The sequence below is a fragment of the Mastacembelus armatus genome, chromosome 8, assembly GCF_900324485.2.
Source record: "Mastacembelus armatus chromosome 8, fMasArm1.2, whole genome shotgun sequence".
Lineage (NCBI taxonomy): Eukaryota > Metazoa > Chordata > Actinopteri > Synbranchiformes > Mastacembelidae > Mastacembelus > Mastacembelus armatus.
The window spans coordinates 21689451-21708015 of NC_046640.1; the positions used below are offsets into that span (position 1 = coordinate 21689451).

General features: G+C 45.6%; 2 protein-coding genes across 2 annotated transcripts in view; one reads left to right on the top strand and one right to left on the bottom strand.

Moving 5' to 3' along the window:
* Positions 1-14738, top strand: part of usp43b (ubiquitin specific peptidase 43b) — a 41920-nt gene extending 27182 nt beyond the window's left edge. The window contains exons 9-16 of the mRNA XM_026325752.1: positions 4698-4801; positions 6742-6819; positions 6941-7070; positions 9501-9843; positions 10395-10553; positions 10671-10844; positions 11143-12303; positions 12364-14738. Coding sequence (XP_026181537.1) covers positions 4698-4801; positions 6742-6819; positions 6941-7070; positions 9501-9843; positions 10395-10553; positions 10671-10844; positions 11143-12275 — 2121 coding nt within the window. The 3' untranslated portion in view covers positions 12276-12303; positions 12364-14738. The remainder of the gene's footprint in view (positions 1-4697; positions 4802-6741; positions 6820-6940; positions 7071-9500; positions 9844-10394; positions 10554-10670; positions 10845-11142; positions 12304-12363) is intronic.
* A 1086-nt stretch (positions 14739-15824) lies between these two features.
* Positions 15825-18558, bottom strand: LOC113140653 (melanin-concentrating hormone receptor 1). Its single transcript, XM_074933681.1, is given in 5 exon segments — positions 15825-16388; positions 16390-17017; positions 17020-17066; positions 17068-17104; positions 18435-18558. Coding segments are annotated over 5 exon segments (1059 nt in total). The 3' UTR covers positions 15825-16165.
* Positions 18559-18565: the final 7 nt, after the last annotated feature.

The following is an 18565-nucleotide window of genomic DNA, read 5'->3' on the forward strand; positions in this document are numbered from 1 at the left end:
AACTGATTCACTTAAGGATCTTCCTCGTCCTTCAGGACCATAATAAAAGCACAGGGCCAGGAGCTGGAACATGTGATTACATTAGATTCCAGTTTGTTGTTAGTGTGCAGAGTGCAATAAAATCCACTTAGCATCTAACCAGAAGTGCAGAAAACTAGAATAAACACAAATAAAGTGCAAGGTTACACGCCGTGCAGTAAATCTTCACATTATACACAATGGGAAAAGTGGAAAACAGCAACTATGCACTGCACCTGAAATGTATCTGTCAAAGTATAAATTATGTATTTCCAGGTGTTAGATACTGCAAAGGGTTGGAGTGTATGATGGGATGTAAGGATTCATGACTCACATATGGACTTTTTAGCACAGCAGATGCTTGAACCCATGTCCTCCAGTTAAATCCTGCCTGCCAGCTGGCAATAATCAGTTCTTTCCAAAAACCAGCTCAGTTTGTGGTGAACAGTCCCCTGATGATCTTAGAGTGATGTTTAAAATCAGGATCATACTGACAGACAATGTCAAAGGTTAAATTATGGTAAAATATCAGTGGATCCAGATCCTGGATTTATTATTAGTATTTAATTTCTTTTTATTCACTTGAACCCCACCCAGAAAGCTGCAGCACTGCACTGTGCAGTACATCTACAGAAATAGCTCCATGATGATTGTAAAACTTTGATTTAATAACCTGGTGCTGTGGGAGGGTGGGGGAGCACTGGCTTGCAGGCAGAGACCGGACACGGCTCCCTCCTCGTGCACCTGTTCCCAGGCAGGTTTATTGGCTCAGGACGGACTAAAGCACACGGTCACGACTGAACTGCGCGGTGCAGGTGGGAGGACTGGTTTCCTGTCACTGCAACCAGTGGAGCAGCAGGTTAACTGGTCTGGCACTGGTCACAGAGCAGGCTGGGACAGTCCATCACTGGTATCACTTTATTATAACAACAAACCCATTGTATCTGAAGATACTTGATATATACAGCAAGTTTGTCCGTCAGTCCCCTGATCTGTACAAAGCACAGAAAGACTTTGTCTCCCTCAACCAGGCAGGAACAACATTAAATAATTATTAAGCAGCACAAAGGAAAAGGCCTTTCTGTGTTCAAGTCACATGACTGCTAATTGTTAACACACTTTGAAACCAACAGCTCAGCTCATGTTGGCTTGTTTAACTCACCTCCTCTTTAAAAACATGGGACAAAACAACAGAAGTGCAAAGAGCGAAGCTTGATGCACCTTGGCTGACAAATCCACCAGTTTCCTGCCTGAAGCCAAAGGGGCCGTTCATTGGGGCCCGTCGGTGTCTCCCGCATGAAGCGGCCGCAGCAAAGAGCCACGTACGTCACGGCCTGTATGAGAAAGTGTTGAGCAGCTTGTTAGCCGGTGCCCTTTGGGAAGAGCCAGCAGAGAAGTCAGGTGCGACATTTTCAGGAGCTGTTGGAGATCGGACTCGTGCTGTCAGCTATTTAATTAATCCCAGGCTCCTACGGTATCATCAGTTTGCTGGAGCCTGAGTCTGCCAAGAAAGGAGCCAGGCTCTGAGCAGATGTTTGCTCTGAATCTTTCATCTCAGCAGAATCTGTGGTTTTCTTCACCAGTGGATTACACTCACAAGTGGATTCTTCCGCTTCTCAGCAAAGATGCACGTCAAGAACAGAAACCACTTTCCCTGCTACTGACACGGAGTCACAAGTTAATTCTAACAGTAGCTGTAACTTCACCTGCAGCATCGATCCTTCTTCATTTATCAGACTGATTATACAGCTGAATCAGAAACAGCCTGAACGTCCTCACCATCGTGAAGGAGGATTCACTGCAGGACTGTTGGGTTAGACTGCACTAGTTTGTCTAGTCGGAATAGAGAAGCGTCCCCACACACGTGAACTGATTTCTCAGATTCTGGTGCAAACTTGTTGTTGAACTGTGAGATTTAACGTCAAATTTAAGTTTGAGTCACGTTCAGCTTTAACAGCCCAGTGGGATCAGTGTGGTACTGTGAGTACTGGTCCTGAACTTTGCTTACACTGACTAAACGTAAATCCACTGTGCACGTACACGCACGGCGCTCAGACTCCAAACATAATGAACACTGTGCTCTTCGCGTGAGCTGTAATTGGAGCTCTTCTGCCCTGTCAGGCACAAACACTGCTGCAAACATTCCCCACCTCGCTCAGCACAGGAAGTGAAAGGCCTCGGTCGACGGCGAGACCCAGGATTTTCGTCCTGTCAGCAGACACTAGCGACGGAGGGCGGACACCGCTCAGATGCATGTATGTTCACTGTCTTCTGACTCACACACACAATAATGTGATTCTGCTGTTCCTCTTCACCTGCCTCTACAGGGAGGAAAACGTCTACACACACGTACATAAACACAGTCCTGTGAATCTCTGTACGTGAACTGTGTATGAACCAGGTGGCAGCTGCGAATCTTAAATGATGGTGTCAAACTCCTCATCCAGACCCTGTAATAACTGTGCTGGTGATGACGGACGTTATTCATCCAGGCTTATAGAGGCTTTGATGATTGACAGCTGTGATGGACAGGTGGCTGCCAACTTTCAGCTTCTCTTTCTATAATAAACCTCATTTTCCCAGAGGACAGTTCTGCTGTGGCTGTGGTTCAGGACTAACACTGATATAACACCTCAGAGTTAAGCCGACTACATCAACAATGCGTCCGCACTAATGCGGCTCAGCCTGGATTATGTAATCCATACACCTGGTGAACCGAAGCACTCGGGAGTTTGCAGATGCAACGTGTTGTAAAGGAATTTTCCTCTGCTTTCTGAAATAATGTTTGGAGGAAACCGGAGTCAGCGGGACTCTTTGGGTGGTCCTCACATGCACACACGGGCCTTTGTCTGTGTTTCGGGTTGGTACTTGCCATCTAGAGTTCCAGTGTTTTTCACGGCGGGTTGAAAATGAATACGCAGGAAAGCTGACGAGTCCTCTGGAAAAGCAACAGACGGCACCTAAGCACCACAGGGATGCCTGCAGTGTCCATAAATACACAGTGCTGAAACACTGAGGAGGAGATAATATGGTGTTAATGAGACAGCTCTGCATGTGCAGTCAGAACCGAGGCGACGGCAAACTGGTACTTGGACATCAGGCGTTCCTGCTGAACGTGCAAACTGTTGTCTCAGCAGCTGACTGGCACTTATGACACCGAGACTTTAAATAGTGCAGTAAATTTCATACGTGAGGCAATAACTCAGAAGGACTGTAGCTTCCCCCAGGATGTTCCAGTGGGTTCTTCAGTGTGTTCAGCATATCAATATTTTGCAGGAATGTGCCTCGGCCGTGGACTTTGTCTTCGGAGAGATCCCGCTGGACCCAGAGAGTCTGTGTTTGAGCTCAGCCGGAGGCCAACACATTAGATTTGACTGGAACAGAAAGGAAATCACTTTCATTTTTGTAAGATGTCCTTCAGCCCTAAAGCAGCAGAGTCATGAAACATGCTTCACAGGAGGAGAAGAAGTTGGTACCTTGCTTTTCTTTCTCTAATCCAGAGTGAGAGGTCTGATTACCTGCAGGTTTGCAGGCAAACCGAGCTGCTGCGAGCGCAGAATGTCAGGTGCACGTCTTAGCCTAAATTTAATGATGCCCCACTTTATTCTGTCTCTCTCGCTTGTGCACAGCAAAATTATCCACATTAAATATAATCCTGAGAGTGAAAAATGGCCAGGTGTTTCTAAAACTTCACTATTCAGCAGTTTGAAATAGTTTTGAACAGATGTCCAAGGGATATTTCAGTATAAGTGGGTAAACAAACCTCTGATCCAGCAAAAAAAAAAAAAAAAAAACTAAACACAGGAAGTATTTGTGAAGATTTGAGTTTTATCATTAAGTGTTGAGCACGTTTGGCCACAGAGAAGCATCTGGTTTTATTATTGTGCATGAAAAAGAGATAGACGAGTCTCATCCGAACTGTCAGGTGGTTTGATGGGAAGACGGAGGTTGCTGAGATAGAGGAAGATGGTGAATTAATGACTGATGCGTCACAGTCGGAGCTATAATCAAACTAAAGGAGAGAAAAGTCAGCACTGACACAAACCCTGTGAACCCACACACATATTGGATGATTTAACAAAAGTATGTTCGTCCACATTTTTATGGTCGGAGCACTCATTATGCCTCATCACAGTAAAAGTCAGGAGAAATGCTGCTGCTATTTATTTTCATTTTTCCATCAGGGAAGTACCACAATAGTTACACAAAACCATGACAAATAACTGCAGGCGGCCACATTATGGAACATAATGTGCTCTCAGTGGGTGGTGGCGCGTTAGCAGCTCCGAGAAACCGCATCCAGTCCGAACCTCATCATGTTTAAAGACACCAACACTCGTGTTTAGCAGACAGAATCTTTCTCTGGGGTCCCCCTCATGTTTCAGCTGTGACTGACATGTGAAGAGCTCAGGTCCAGGGCTGAAGCTGAACTGATCCAAAGTGGTAAAGTTGCAGTTTCCTGCAAACAGTTTCCTCCAGGTGTCCCAGCTTTGAGTCCTTCCAACAAACTGTGTGTGTATAAAGACTGGGGTGCAGCTCACTGGTAGAAACCTGTGCAACAGATTTGAAAGCAGCAGACTTTAATCCACGTTACAAACAGAATCATGGAGCTGGGGCACGTTCTTGTAGCTTTTAAAGGCATCAGGTGAATAATGTCTGTGATTTTCCTGTGCCCTCAGAACACCAGGGTCCTGTTCAACATCCGCGTGGTGGGAGGCTCGGTGTTTTACAGCTACCTGTCCCCGCAGGACGGGCGGCCGCTCTACCACCCTGCTGTGGACAGGTGAGGAAACACACAACACATCCGGTTCATGCTGGTCCAGGGCTGTTAGCACACACACTCAGCTGATCAGCACGAGCTGGCTCCTGGTTCTGAATGTGTTAAATGATTTTCACACCATCACCAGAGTTTAATATGCACATAAATGTTTTTATTTTTAGCTCGTGTTGTCTTCTGTTCTGTCTGTGCTCACAGCTTAGCTGCAGCTCTGGGCAGCACTCACACACTTGTCTCTTCCTTGTTTTACCTGGGAAGCAGGTGCAGGTTTTAGTCTGTCTCCTGTAATCGTCATGTTTAGAAATAGAGACGATGATTTGATTATTCTGATGTTTGAACATTTCAGCACTGAACCGACCCCTTGTTTCCCACAAACACGTTCAAATTGGATCCAATCTAATCGATTTTAATGCCGTTTAAATCTGCACTAATCTGATTTAATAAAGGGTTTCTGGAGAAAAGTTACTAAGGACATAAACAGACACTGAAGTCCAGCAGTTTTTTGTTTTTTGCTGATTGATGGCCTGTGCACAGACGTTCTGAAACCAGTGTTTGATTTTTATCATATCACATCAGCTGTGTAAGTAAGACTTGATCTGAAATGTGCAGGCGTTTTATCTCTGCCTTGAATGCACGTCTGATGACTTTCGCTTGCTGCTGTTTCAAAGGGGGCACGTTGGCAAGGTCTCGAAAGGACTTCACTTGTGCAGCTGCTGGGAACAGTTCATTCAGTGCTGAATGGAGCTGATGGGGGGCAAATGTGTTTGAAATCTTTTGAAATGCAAATGCGCTGCAGACTGTATCCTAGAAACTAATGTAATGACGGTGTTTGAACTCTAATGATTCAGAAATGTGCTCCATCCCAAAGTCAACCCACATCAAACAGCACAAGAACCAAGCACCAGCGTGAGGGTTAGTCCACGTCTGTAGACCGTCTGTAAACCGTCTGTGTCTGCGTCAGTCACATCACATCACTGTGTTTGTTAGAGCAGAATACGGACAGACAGGTAGCTCATGTCACCACAGTCAGCAGCTGTTGGATGGACTATAATGAGTCTGAGTCTGTCAGTACAGGACAGTCCAGTCCAAACTGCAACTTCAAGCCTGATCATCCAGCTGTGAAACAGCCTGAACACAGACTTAACATCATGACATTCATTGCAGGACTGTTAGATTAGTCTGATCAGTCGACACAGGGGTTCCTAATAAACTGACTGGGTCCGACACAGGGGTTCCTAATAAACTGACTGAGTTCCAGCCTGAAATCACCAAAGTTCACTCTTGTGGTGCATAAAATTTATTCTTGACCTTTTATCCTGAGCTTTTAACCTGGTCTGCTGCTGAAACGGGGAGAGGTAGTAAGTGGAGTTTTATAATTTAACGCATATTACAGTCCAGTCCAGTCCACCATGGTGTCAGACACAGGAGAGACAAGAAAGAAGCTAATGTCGTCCACGAATCCTGGACTCATGTGTCAGGCCCTTTAGGAGGAGACATGCACGTGTGGTGATCCTGCCCCCTAGTGGTTCAAAAACCTCAGTACATGACGCTCAGGGACCAATAAGGTTGTTGGTACAGTAAATGTCCCCTGGACGTCTCCTCCTGACCTGTGAGGTTAGAAGAGAAAACCTGCAGTGAACTAGAAAAGACATGACCACAACAATCCTGAGAGACCAATTATTAATGTTTTAAATCATAAATATCTAAACACAATTAAACACTGACATTATAGAAAGGTCCGTTATTATTTGGCACCAACACATTTTACATTCAAGCTTGTTTCAGTGTGTCTCATGTCTCACAGTAACATGTGCAGGTTCTGGTTCTGTACCAGTGTAAATGGCAGAAGCTAATAATATGGTACAGAGCTCCTAAAAGTTTTACAAACCACCAGATGGCGCCGTGCTGTCCCTGTTTCAGACTCTGGCTGTCACTGTGTGTTTCAGAGCCCTGAAGCTGTGCGGCTCCGGAGGGCCTCCTCATGTGAAGCTCATCATCGAGTGGGAGCACAGGATCAAGGACTGGTCAGTGAGTTAACCTGACATAAGCCTGCTCTGTGTGTGTGTGTCTGTGTGTGTGTGTGTGTGTATGTGTGTGTGTGTGTGTTCTAACCTGCGCCCTGTGTGTGTGTGTCCTGTGCCGCAGCCTGTTCGGGAACATTCAGGAGGAGGTGGTGAAGGATTCAGACAGTGTCAGGAATCAGCAGCAGCAGCACATCCAGCAGTACAGCTGCACCTTGGACGAGTGTTTCCAGCTCTACACCAAAGAGGAGCAGGTCAGTCTACAGGAAGTGTTACTGCAGTAAAAGTCCCCAAGTACCATCATCCACATGTACTTGAAGTATCCAAAGTAAAAGTACTCATTGTGCAGAATGGATCTGATACTATTGGATTCTAATTATTTATTATTGTGTTGATTTATATACTGCTGGGTAGCTGACGTTAACTACCTTATATACTTCTAATTTGAAGTACTTTCCATACTGCTGGGTAGCTGACGCTAACTACCTTATATACTTCTAATTTGAAGTACTTTATATACCGCTGGGTAGCTGACGTTAACTACCTTATATACTTCTAATTTGAGATACTTTATATACCGCTGGGTAGCTGACGTTAACTACCTTATATACTTCTAATTTGAAGTACTTTCCATACTGCTGGGTAGCTGACGCTAACTACCTTATATACTTCTAATTTGAAGTACTTTATATACCGCTGGGTAGCTGACGTTAACTACCTTATATACTTCTAATTTGAAGTACTTTCCATACTGCTGGGTAGCTGACGTTGACTATCTTATATACTTCTAATTTGAAGTACTTTATATACCGCTGGGTAGCTGACGTTGACTACCTTATATACTTCTAATTTGAAGTACTTTCCATACTGCTGGGTAGCTGACGTTGACTATCTTATATACTTCTAATTTGAAGTACTTTATATACCGCTGGGTAGCTGACGTTGACTACCTTATATACTTCTAATTTGAAGTACTTTATATACCGCTGGGTAGCTGACGTTGACTACCTTATATACTTCTAATTTGAAGTACTTTATATACCGCTGGGTAGCTGACGTTGACTACCTTATATACTTCTAATTTGAAGTACTTTATATACCGCTGGGTAGCTGACGTTGACTACCTTATATACTTCTAATTTGAAGTACTTATATACCGCTGGGTAGCTGACGTTGACTACCTTATATACTTCTAATTTGAAGTACTTTATATACCGCTGGGTAGCTGACGTTAACTACCTTATATACTTCTAATTTGAAGTACTTTATATACCGCTGGGTAGCTGACGTTAACTACCTTATATACTTCTAATTTGAAGTACTTTATATACTGCTGGGTAGCTGACGTTAACTACCTTATATACTTCTAATTTGAAGTACTTTATATACCGCTGGGTAGCTGACGTTAACTACCTTATATACTTCTAATTTGAAGTACTTATATACTGCTGGGTAGCTGACGTTAACTTATTTGAAGTACTTTATATACTGCTGGGGCTAGCTAACTACCTTATTACTTCTAATTGACGTTACTTATATACTGCTGGTAGCTGACGTTATAATACTTCTATTGAATACTTATATACTGGGTCTGACTACACTTATATACTTCTATTGAAGTACTTTATATACCGCTGGGTAGCTGACGTTAACTACCTTATATACTTCTAATTTGAAGTACTTTATATCCCGCTGGGTAGCTGACGTTAACTACCTATATACTTCTAATTTGAAGTAGTACTTTATATACCGCTGGGTAGCTGACGGTTAACTCCCTTCTATACTTCTCATTTGAAAGTACTTTATATACCGCTGGGTAGCTGACGTTAACTACCTTATATAATTCTAATTTGAAGTACTTTATATCCCGCTGGGTAGCTGACGTTAACTACCTTATATACTTCTAATTTGAAGTACTTTATATACCGCTGGGTAGCTGACGTTAACTACCTTATATACTTCTAATTTGAAGTACTTTATATACCGCTGGGTAGCTGACGTTAACTACCTTATATACTTCTAATTTGAAGTACTTTATATACTGCTGGGTAGCTGACGTTAACTACCTTATATACTTCTAATTTGAAGTACTTTCCATACTGCTGGGTAGCTGACGTTAACTACCTTATATACTTCTAATTTGAAGTACTTTCCATACTGCTGGGTATCTTGTGAATTTCCCCCCAGGGATCAATAAAGTTTGATGATCAGTCTGTATTTTGTTGGATCCATCTGATCCTGAAAAGGAACTAAAGTTATCAGATAAATGTAGAGCAGGAAAAAGTCCAAGGTTTGACTCTGACATGTAGTGAAGTCCAAGGATGAAGTAGAACAACATGGAAATACTCAGGTAAAGTACAAATACCTCAGAATTATCCTTGAGTTGAGTAGTTGAGTAAATGTACTGAGTTACTTTACTACACAGGATGTCAAGTTTCTAAAATAAAAATAAGATTAAAATTAAAAGTGAATATTAATTAAAGTCAGTGGGGAAAAAACAAACATTCAAGACTCATATTTTTCCTGTTTTAGTTTTTTCTTTGTAATATCAGTGATAAACCTGGTTTATGTGACATATTTTCAAAAAGCTGAGTGTATACCAAATGGTTAGAAATTTCAGACAAACACGTATCATGGGGGTTTGGGACCCAGTCAGGCTGACAAAGGTCTGTGTGTCCCCCCAGCTGGCCCCGGACGACGCCTGGAAGTGCCCCCACTGTAAGCAGCTGCAGCAGGGCATGGTGAAGATGAGCCTGTGGACGCTGCCGGACATCCTCATCCTGCACCTGAAGCGCTTCAGGCAGGTGGGAGAGCGGCGGAACAAGCTCACCACGTTCGTGCACTTTCCCCTGGGGAGCCTGGACATGACGCCCCACATGGTGAACCGTAACCACGGCTCCCATCAGCCCCCTCTCCAGCCCGGGTGGAAACAGGCCCGTCGGCCCGACCTGGCTCCTCCCGACTTCCTGTACGATCTGTACGCTGTGTGCAACCACCACGGAGGAATGCATGGGGGACATTACACAGGTGTGAAGACTCAGTGGTCGGTTTATTAGGAACACCAAGCTAAACCTCAGTCAGTCTAATGCAACGGTCCTGCTGTTTCTGTTATTTTGTCCAGCCCATTCCACTGAGGCTGAAGCCGCCTCAAAAATCCTCCTTGCAGAGTTTATTTTATGGTTTCACAGAAAGAAGATGTTCACAGGTGCCAGTCATTCAGGTTGGAACCTTCATATTTAGAAATGTAAGGTCATAGGTCAGTGGTTAATCGTGCTAATTCCACAGTGTTTGTTTTGACGCGTGAACCATCAGACACAAAGTGATGATTAGACGTAAAGCTCAGACTCCGACAGCAGAGACGGACGTCAGTCAATCAGAAAACAGATTAGAGAAAAGTTTCAATCTCTTCAAATGTGTTTCAGAAGAACTTTAAAATCTGTTTTGTTAGTTTGAATCTGCCTGTGCGAAGGAAGTCAGTAAATGATACGTTCACTCATGGGTAATAAAAACCAAATAAAACTGAACGGTTCTCTGCAGTCCCACGGATTGATCTCTGTCCGTTGTTGCTGTGTTCGCAGCGTTCTGCAGGAACTCGGTGGACGGGCAGTGGTACAGCTACGATGACAGCAGCGTGGAGCCGGTTCCAGAGGAGGAGGTGTGCACACGTGGAGCCTACATCCTGTTCTACCAGAGAAGAAACACCATCCCGCCCTGGTCTGCCAGTTCCTCAGTCACCGGTTAGTCAGATCCACAGAGCGTGGGTGTATCATCACACCTGTTGTTTGATGCAGTCGGACGGTCAGACCCTGTGGTCTGCGTCGATACAACAAAACATGCTCTTCTTCTTTTTGCAGGTTCCACCAGCTCGTCCACCTCTGACCACTGGCTGGTCAGGCTGACGGGGGGCAGGAAGAGGGACAGCGTGATGTCAGGAGGACCCACCCCAGGACCTTCAGGGCCCATCCAGGTCCCTGAGTCTCCTGAGCTGCCAGTGTTTGGAGACGAACCCCGCAAAGCAGTAGAAACAAGTAGGGAGTGTGATGGCGTCTTGGCGCATGTCTCCTGTAATATTTACACCTGATCCGCTTTGTAGATGCATTTTTAATGAGCAGGAAGTGAGTTTTCTGTGGTTCCTTCACAATAAGAGCAGCAGGATTAGCAGTAACTAAGAGGTGACTACAGAACATAAATGTATGGAGTGGACATTGCTGAAAGAATGAATGGAAACAATAAGCTTTAGTTTTAGTTTGATGTGCAATGTAATAATTGTACTTTTAGTTCTAAATATGTGTCGAGCTTGATGAAGTGTCATGTCCTTTCCCACAGATGGGTTCATCCGTGGAACCCAAGGCCGGAGTGTCAGCCTGAGATCACCAACTAAATCCAAGGAGAGTCTGAGCAAGGTTCTCCCACTGCGGTGGTCGTTTGGCTCCAAGGACCGGATTAAACACCCGGGTCAGACCCAGCCTGGAGAGCTGGTGGAGTACCTGGAGTCCGGGCGCCGGCCGCGGTGTACCAAAGACCCCATCGTCACTCTGGTGGCCACCCCGCCACAAAGGACTCCCCAGGGAAGAGCCCTCGAAGTGGGACAGGACTGCAGCTCACCCAGTGGCAGCAGCCTCAGCTGCACAGACAGACCCGGCTCCGACACTTGTTACTCCCCCAAAATACCAGAGGGACAGAGCAGAGCGTGCGTGGAGAGGAGCATCAGCCAGGGGGTCGGGAACAGCAGGGCCAGAGATGATGGGTCTCTGAGGCAGAGGTCCCTGAAGAGAGCGAGGCAGGACCAGGGCAGGACCCTGGACTTCCATCTGCACAGAGGAGCCATTCTGGGGGGTCACATCAGCCACAGTGCCCCCCCGAGCAGAGACTCCACACTGAGAGGAACCAAGGTCCAAGGGATGAACACCAGGACACAAAAAGACATGTCACAGATGTTAATTCAGTCTGAGGACAGGAGGGGGCACAGGGGACAGGAGGGCCGCAGCCATGACAGCCTCCTGTCTTTTTTCAAACCTGGTTTCATAAAGAAAGATGTTCCTAGGTCCCCGATGAAGGTGCAAGACAGACGTACGAATGGCCATGGACACCTGGGGAAGCTGGCAGGTAGTAATCTGGCCACACTGTCCCTGTCCAATGGGACACTGACGACTGCAGCGCTCGAAGAGAGGAAGGCCCTCCCCAGCTGTGACGCCCACAACTACAAAGTACAGCTGTTTAACGGAAAGGCCGGGAACCACCTCATAGACCCTGTAGACATAAAGCGTGCTCACAGCTCCAGCAACATCCAGACGAAGCTGGATGTGACGTTTCGCAGGTGTGCCTCCCTGCAGAGGAACGGCGAAATCGCGGTCCCTTCAGTCCACCGCGTCCTGCTGTCAGACAAGTCCGGCTCCGCCACTCTGCAGCGGACCCGATACAGTACCACCTCCCTGGGTAGGCATGCAGCCGTCTCTTAGTCCGGTCTGTGAGCCTGCAGGGCCCGCTGAGCTGCTCAGGCTTTTCTGACTGGCTGCACAAACAGACACAAAGCAGCAGGTGTATCAGGAACCTGTGCTGGTAAAAATACTGACTATGGACTGGGAGTCCTGCTGCTGGGATTGGTGATGTAGTAAATACCAGTGTGAGTTCGGTTCTACAGAATCAGTGGACGGTTTTAAAACTACAGCACAGAGACATTTAATCTAATATACGAACAAATCAATTTTTGCTTTCGACATACACTCAGCTACTACAGTGACTAACTGAAGAAATGATTTATATATGATTTATATTATTTAATAGAAATACGTCATTTACAGCAGATTTTTAAATCGTTATTGTTCCATATGCTTCAGAAAGTATTCAGACCCCTTCACCTTCTGCACACTTTATTGTGTTGTAGATGAAATGAAGAAATACTGACAAATATCTTTTTAGACATTTTTGCAAATGTATTAAAAATCAAAAGTCCTCAAGTCCTGGGAATGGGACTGGGAGTCCACCTGGGACACACTGATCTGATTGTGTGAGTTTAGAAAGACACACATCTGTGTATATAAGGTTCCACAGTTCACACTGCAGGTCGGGACAGAAACCAGGACCTGAAGTCCAGGAACTCTCTGTAGACTCTGTGATCAGGCTGTGCTGAGACTCAGAACAGGACCAGGGGATAAAACCAGGTCTAAAGCTCTGAGTGTTCCCAGAAGCTCAGTGGCCTCGGTCTGGAAGAAGTCTGGAACCAGCAGGACTCTTCCTGAAGCCTGGCCTCGGTCAGGCAGGAGACCAAGAACCCAGCAGTCCCTGTGACAGATCTTCAGAAGTCCTGCTGCAGTAGCTCCATCACTCTGAGGAAAAGACAGATGAGCTGCTGGGGGGTTTGTCAAACAGCATCTACAGGATCTGAGAGCCGGAGGAACTGAGTCTCTGATCAGTCACAAGCTGGACTCCTCCGGACTCTGCTCATCACCATCCGAACAGTGAAGGAGGGCAGAGAGACTTTGTCATTCTGGGTAATTGAGTGTAGATTCAGTTCCATCCGTTTCAAAGGGATTTACAGCACAGTAAGTCACACGAGTGAAGGGTCTGGACACTTTCTTTCATCACGGTCATTAATGTGAATCATAGCATGACTTCAGCGGCGGGTTGTCATGTGACCGATGCTGTGTTGTGTTTGTTCCGTCCTCAGTGCCTCTGTGACAGACCCGAGCGACGCTCCCGCCCGGAGGCAGCGCTGGACTCCCAGTTTCTCTCCTCTCGCCTCTCCATAGTACTGTTCTGAGTCTGTACCTGTGTGTGTCTTAAACTAAATCTATGCAGCGTTGAGTTTACTGAGGGAAATACTGCTGTGACGTGACGTGGTTGTCCTCCTGTAGTTTCACTAAGCGGTGTGTTGTTAACCCACAGCTCCGTGTCTGATTGATTGGAGGGTGATTTGTCGAGGCAGTGCGCTCAGTGCGTCCGTCAGTCCGTCACATATGCAGTTTAAAAATAAAGTAACGGCCTCAAACATGTACAAATCTAAAATACTAACTTGTAAATTGGCTGCTGCAACAACATGCACCATAGCTTTGTCATGTGATCATTGTCCTGTTTGGCTGTGTGACCTCAGCGTACATGCTGCTTTAGAAAACATGAGGCTGCACTGACACTGGCAAAAAGCTGTTTGCTTTTTCTTTGATTTTTTCTGCAACCAACAACCCACCACACTGGGAAGTCTGTGGGTAGGTCTGATATGAAAGGGGGAATCCCCATACTGGTTTGAACCTTTTTCAGAGGTTAATGTGGAATTATGAAAACCTGTTTTTAAATGTACTTCAGCTCCGGTGTGTGTCTGTGTCTCATCCACTGAAGCTGGGGGTCAGTTCTCCACGCCGACATTTAACGAAGCTCGCTGTTGTTTCCCTGCGGCCGCGGGGATGATCGGGCTCCATCACTTTTCACATTAAGTCTAATCAAGTCAACAGGCTGCAGCAGCAGCAGTTTGCAAATTCACAGCCATCGGTCATGTCTCCGTCTCCGTCTGTGCCCGAGGAGGAAGAGCAGCACAAGAGTCGTTTCACCGACTGGATGGTTTGTGTCACTGGGCTCAGTGGGGAACTTAAACGTGAGAGTCCTGGCTGCCTTCACTGTAACTGTGCTCACGTTGTCATGTTGTGTCATTTAATATCACTGCTTAACTGCACTAGTTACCAAAATGAATTGATAGTAAAAGAAGGCTGAGGTTTATTTGGGAAATATGGCTAGATTATATTTTATTATTAACTTTTGTAAAAGTCTACATTTTGTACCTGATTGTGTAATTTTCATGCCAGACCACAGTTAGTGGGGTTGAATTTGGACACAACACACAGAAGTCCCTGTACTGGACTGGCTAATGTCTGCTTCATGTACTGCAAGTTTTAATGGATGCAAATCAAATTAAACACAGATTTTCTCACAAATGACTGACTTTTTTACGATTCAGGTGTGTATCCTTGAAGTGAACTTGAAAGAAAAAAACGGTGATTGAATGGACTGATATGTGTGTGTGTGTGTGTGTGTGTGTGTGTGTGTGAGAGAGAGAGAAAGCACAGGGCACATGGTTTCAAACGTTTTGGTCCTGCTGCTCTCTGAGTCTTACAAACTGCAGCTGGAGCAGATGCTGGATGCATAAACAAAACAGTCAACAGCATCACAGCTCCTGTTAAGCAGGGAAGTGTATTACTAATTTCATTCTCCTGTGATGGCTGGAACATGGAGGGTTCTCTTACACGTTCACTTGCAAAGCAATCCCCAGCATGGTGTGAAAATAATTTGCTGTAAGTCACATATATCCTGATCTGTCGCTTATTGCTGACTATTATCCACTCAGCAGTTCCTGTCCTCAATGTGTCCTCGCTCCTTTAGAGAGAGAGAGAAAATGAACTTTCTTTTAAAATGCAAATTAATCCAGCAAGAAGCTTTGAGTTTATGGACGTGCTGAGTAAGTGACAAGTTTCTGTTGTGCAGGAATCATCATGTAAATGGCTGATACTCTGGTTCCTTCCTGACATTCAGGTGCGCAGCCTCTGAGTCTTCCTGTTGTGAAAAGAGAAAAAAGTAAGCCCTGTAGTTCTGGTTGAAGTGCCGTTCATGCTGTAGCTGGCCTTGCTCATCATTCAGCTGAGATATTTCAGTGAAATCCAGTGCTTTATTGACACTTCTCTTCACATCATTACAGGACAGAACTTGCAAAAGAGAGAGAGCAACAAGATTGGCCCAGTTATACACTGAGAATACGTGACTTTATAAAAGCTTCAGTCAATTCGACCTGCAGTCCTTCCACTGTGAGCGAGCCAAAGTCTGCTGACTAAACAGTTAATGTGAACATACACAAACACTTCACAGCATCACAGTGACGTAATGACAGGTTGGACATAAGGAGACCTGCAGACACCAGGTCCCACAGAAAGAGATCAGCATGAAACCCATGACTGCATGAATATTCTCATCATTTGACCAGATTCTTCTTTAACATTTTATTTTTTTAGGTTTGCCTTGTCTTTGGGACAGTGTTACTTTCTATTACTATCTAACCTGCAGGACTGAAGCCTGTTTTTATGGCCTGTAATTGGTAAAAATCTCCTTTTAGCTCAGTGCAGAAGTGATTAAAACTCTGTTGTCCATGTCAAATGCAAATCCCAAACTGCAGGACCTTCATCGAGCAGTAAACATGAGGGGGCTCGTTATAGTCTGATGTTTTAGCTGCTCAGCACCAGGATAAATAAAAGGATAAATATGAGTCTTTCTCAGACTGAACATGTTTTTTTAATGAACCACTTGGCACAAACGTGCACTGTGTAGTCCAGCAGAGTCCCGGTCACTTTGCCAGAGAGAGCAGACAGATGTGTCAGTGGACAGCCACAGTGACAGGCAGCAGGTTCTGAAGTGGATCCTTTGGCTGAGCTGGATGAGAGCTGCCTGGTGCCGTTCTCAGCCTCATGCTGCCATCGGCCAGAGCAGGGGCCACTCTGGAACCCCTGTGGGGCGGCTGGATGGCTCCCATGAACTGCCTCTTAAAAGTTTCACTTAACACGATGTAGAGAAACGGGTTGATGCAGCTGTTGGCGTAGTCGTTGTACCCCCAGGTGGACCAGCTGCAGGATGTAGAAAGGCGCCCAGCAGGTGAAGAATGGCAGGCATATGGCCACTGCCATGCGGCTCACCTTCCGTGTGCGCACCCTGAGGCTGCGCTGGGGCAGAGGAGCAACCGTGGCTGACATGTTCTGCAGGATCCTGACGAAGATTCCACAGATGATCAGCAAGGGCAGCAAGAAGCCCAAGACGAACTGGTAGAGAGTGAACCAGTATGTGTCCGAGGCTGGGTTGGGCAGCAGGAGGGCGCAGCCGGCTGAGCCATCCTTAAGGCGCATGAGTCCTGCGTACATCCAGACCGGAGTGATGGAGAGCAGAGACAGAAGCCAGACCAGAGCGACCGCCGCCCCCGCCATGGACGGGGTTCGGACGTGCTTGAAGCGGATGGCGGTCATGACGGTCAGGATGTAGGTGCTGACGATCCGGCTGTGGGAGTCCAGCGCTGTGATAACGGTGCACATGGTGCCGCCGAAGCACCAGGAGCCGTCCCCCACGAGCAGGTGGGTGAGAAAAGGCATGTCGAGCAGGAAGAGCAGGTCTGCCACCGACAAGCTGAAGATGAAGATGACTGGCACCGTTTGCTGGGAGCACAGCCTGGTCTTCTTCTGTAGATAACAACCGAGTTTCCAACGAGCCCAGAGAAGCAGATGGCACCAGATGCTGGGCATGAGCACCCTGTTGTACTGCTCAGCGCCTGTCAGGGGGACACAAACAGCTCACAGTCTGACTCCTGCTCCATTTATAGCGAATATGAATGAACAATATTAAAAGTCCCAATGAAATAATTCTGTTTGTGATTATTTCATTTTAAAAAAAAAGTTTAGTTTACATCGTGTGTTCAGTTTTAAAGGGGAGAAGAATCAAAGAACCGACCTGCTGCTGGATTCTCGGGGACTGAAGGATGAAAACGATGAATTCGACATGTTGGCAAAGTCTGACCCAAATAGTCTGGACTGTATAATTATAACAAGACAGACAGATAGATAGATAGATAGATAGATAGATAGATAGATAGATAGATAGATAGATAGATAGATAGATAGATAGATAGATAGATAGACAGAAAGACAGATCGATATTTCTATGCTCAGTAGTTTCAGAACTACCTTGTATTGCGTTTGATGAAGTGAACTCTTCCACTAGGTGTCAGCATTGCCAAGGTATTTAAATGTCTCTGTTGTCACAGAGGGATGGTCAGAATTAAAAGCAGATGTTCAAAAAATGAAAACAGAGAAAGACGAACAAACATCTCAAATATTAAGAGGAGAGACAGAGGTGGAGGCTGACAGACTGCAGATGTTACTCGGTGTGAAAACTGAATGTATGTCAGGCCTAGATGTTGAATATGTCAGTGATTTGTGGTTTGGTTTTTAGTGTGCCCTATGTGGAGCAGGTTTATAAGGTGTTTATCAACATTCAAATCTCAACGCTGAGGCTGTCAGCAGTTTTCTCCACGGGGCTCAATGATAAACTTTACTCCTGTCTAGTTTTAGCATTAAATCTTAAAGTATTAGGATTCTCCAGACTTTAATCTGCTGCTTCAACCTGACTGACATGGCTGAGGGGACTTGATTCTCTCATCTGGATCTGAAATTTAACCAGGAGAAAGATCATATTCTCAACAAACAAAGGGGCTGAGACAACCTTCAGTGCCATGAAGTTGAAATGTGCTAAGAACCACATGGAGCATGGAGCATGCATGCATGCAAGCATGACACATGTCTTTGAAATAACACAAACATTTGGAGAAGAACCACCTGATATGGAAGCCATTACTTTACCAGCAGTTCAGCTTCAGCCCTGAGCTGAAACATGTCAGTCACAGCTGGGAAACAACGCATGATCAACATGTGGACAGATGTGGTGTTTCTGATGGTCACACTGAAAAACTCATTGCCCCCATGTGTCTGTTCCATCTTTGGAGTAACTTTACTCTTCCACGTGTTGAATATTAGTGGGTCTCCTCATTGTAGTACTTGTAGTACTTGTAGTGGGGGTATCTTTCTGTGGTCGTGTACTTTTACTCGAAGGTAAGGAGATGAATACTTCTCCCACTACTTGTACTGCTCCTCCGGGACAACTGGAGCCAGCTGCAGCAGGAGGTGTCGGGCACGGTGGAGGATACGGTGGAGGATACGGTGGAGGCATCGGAGCA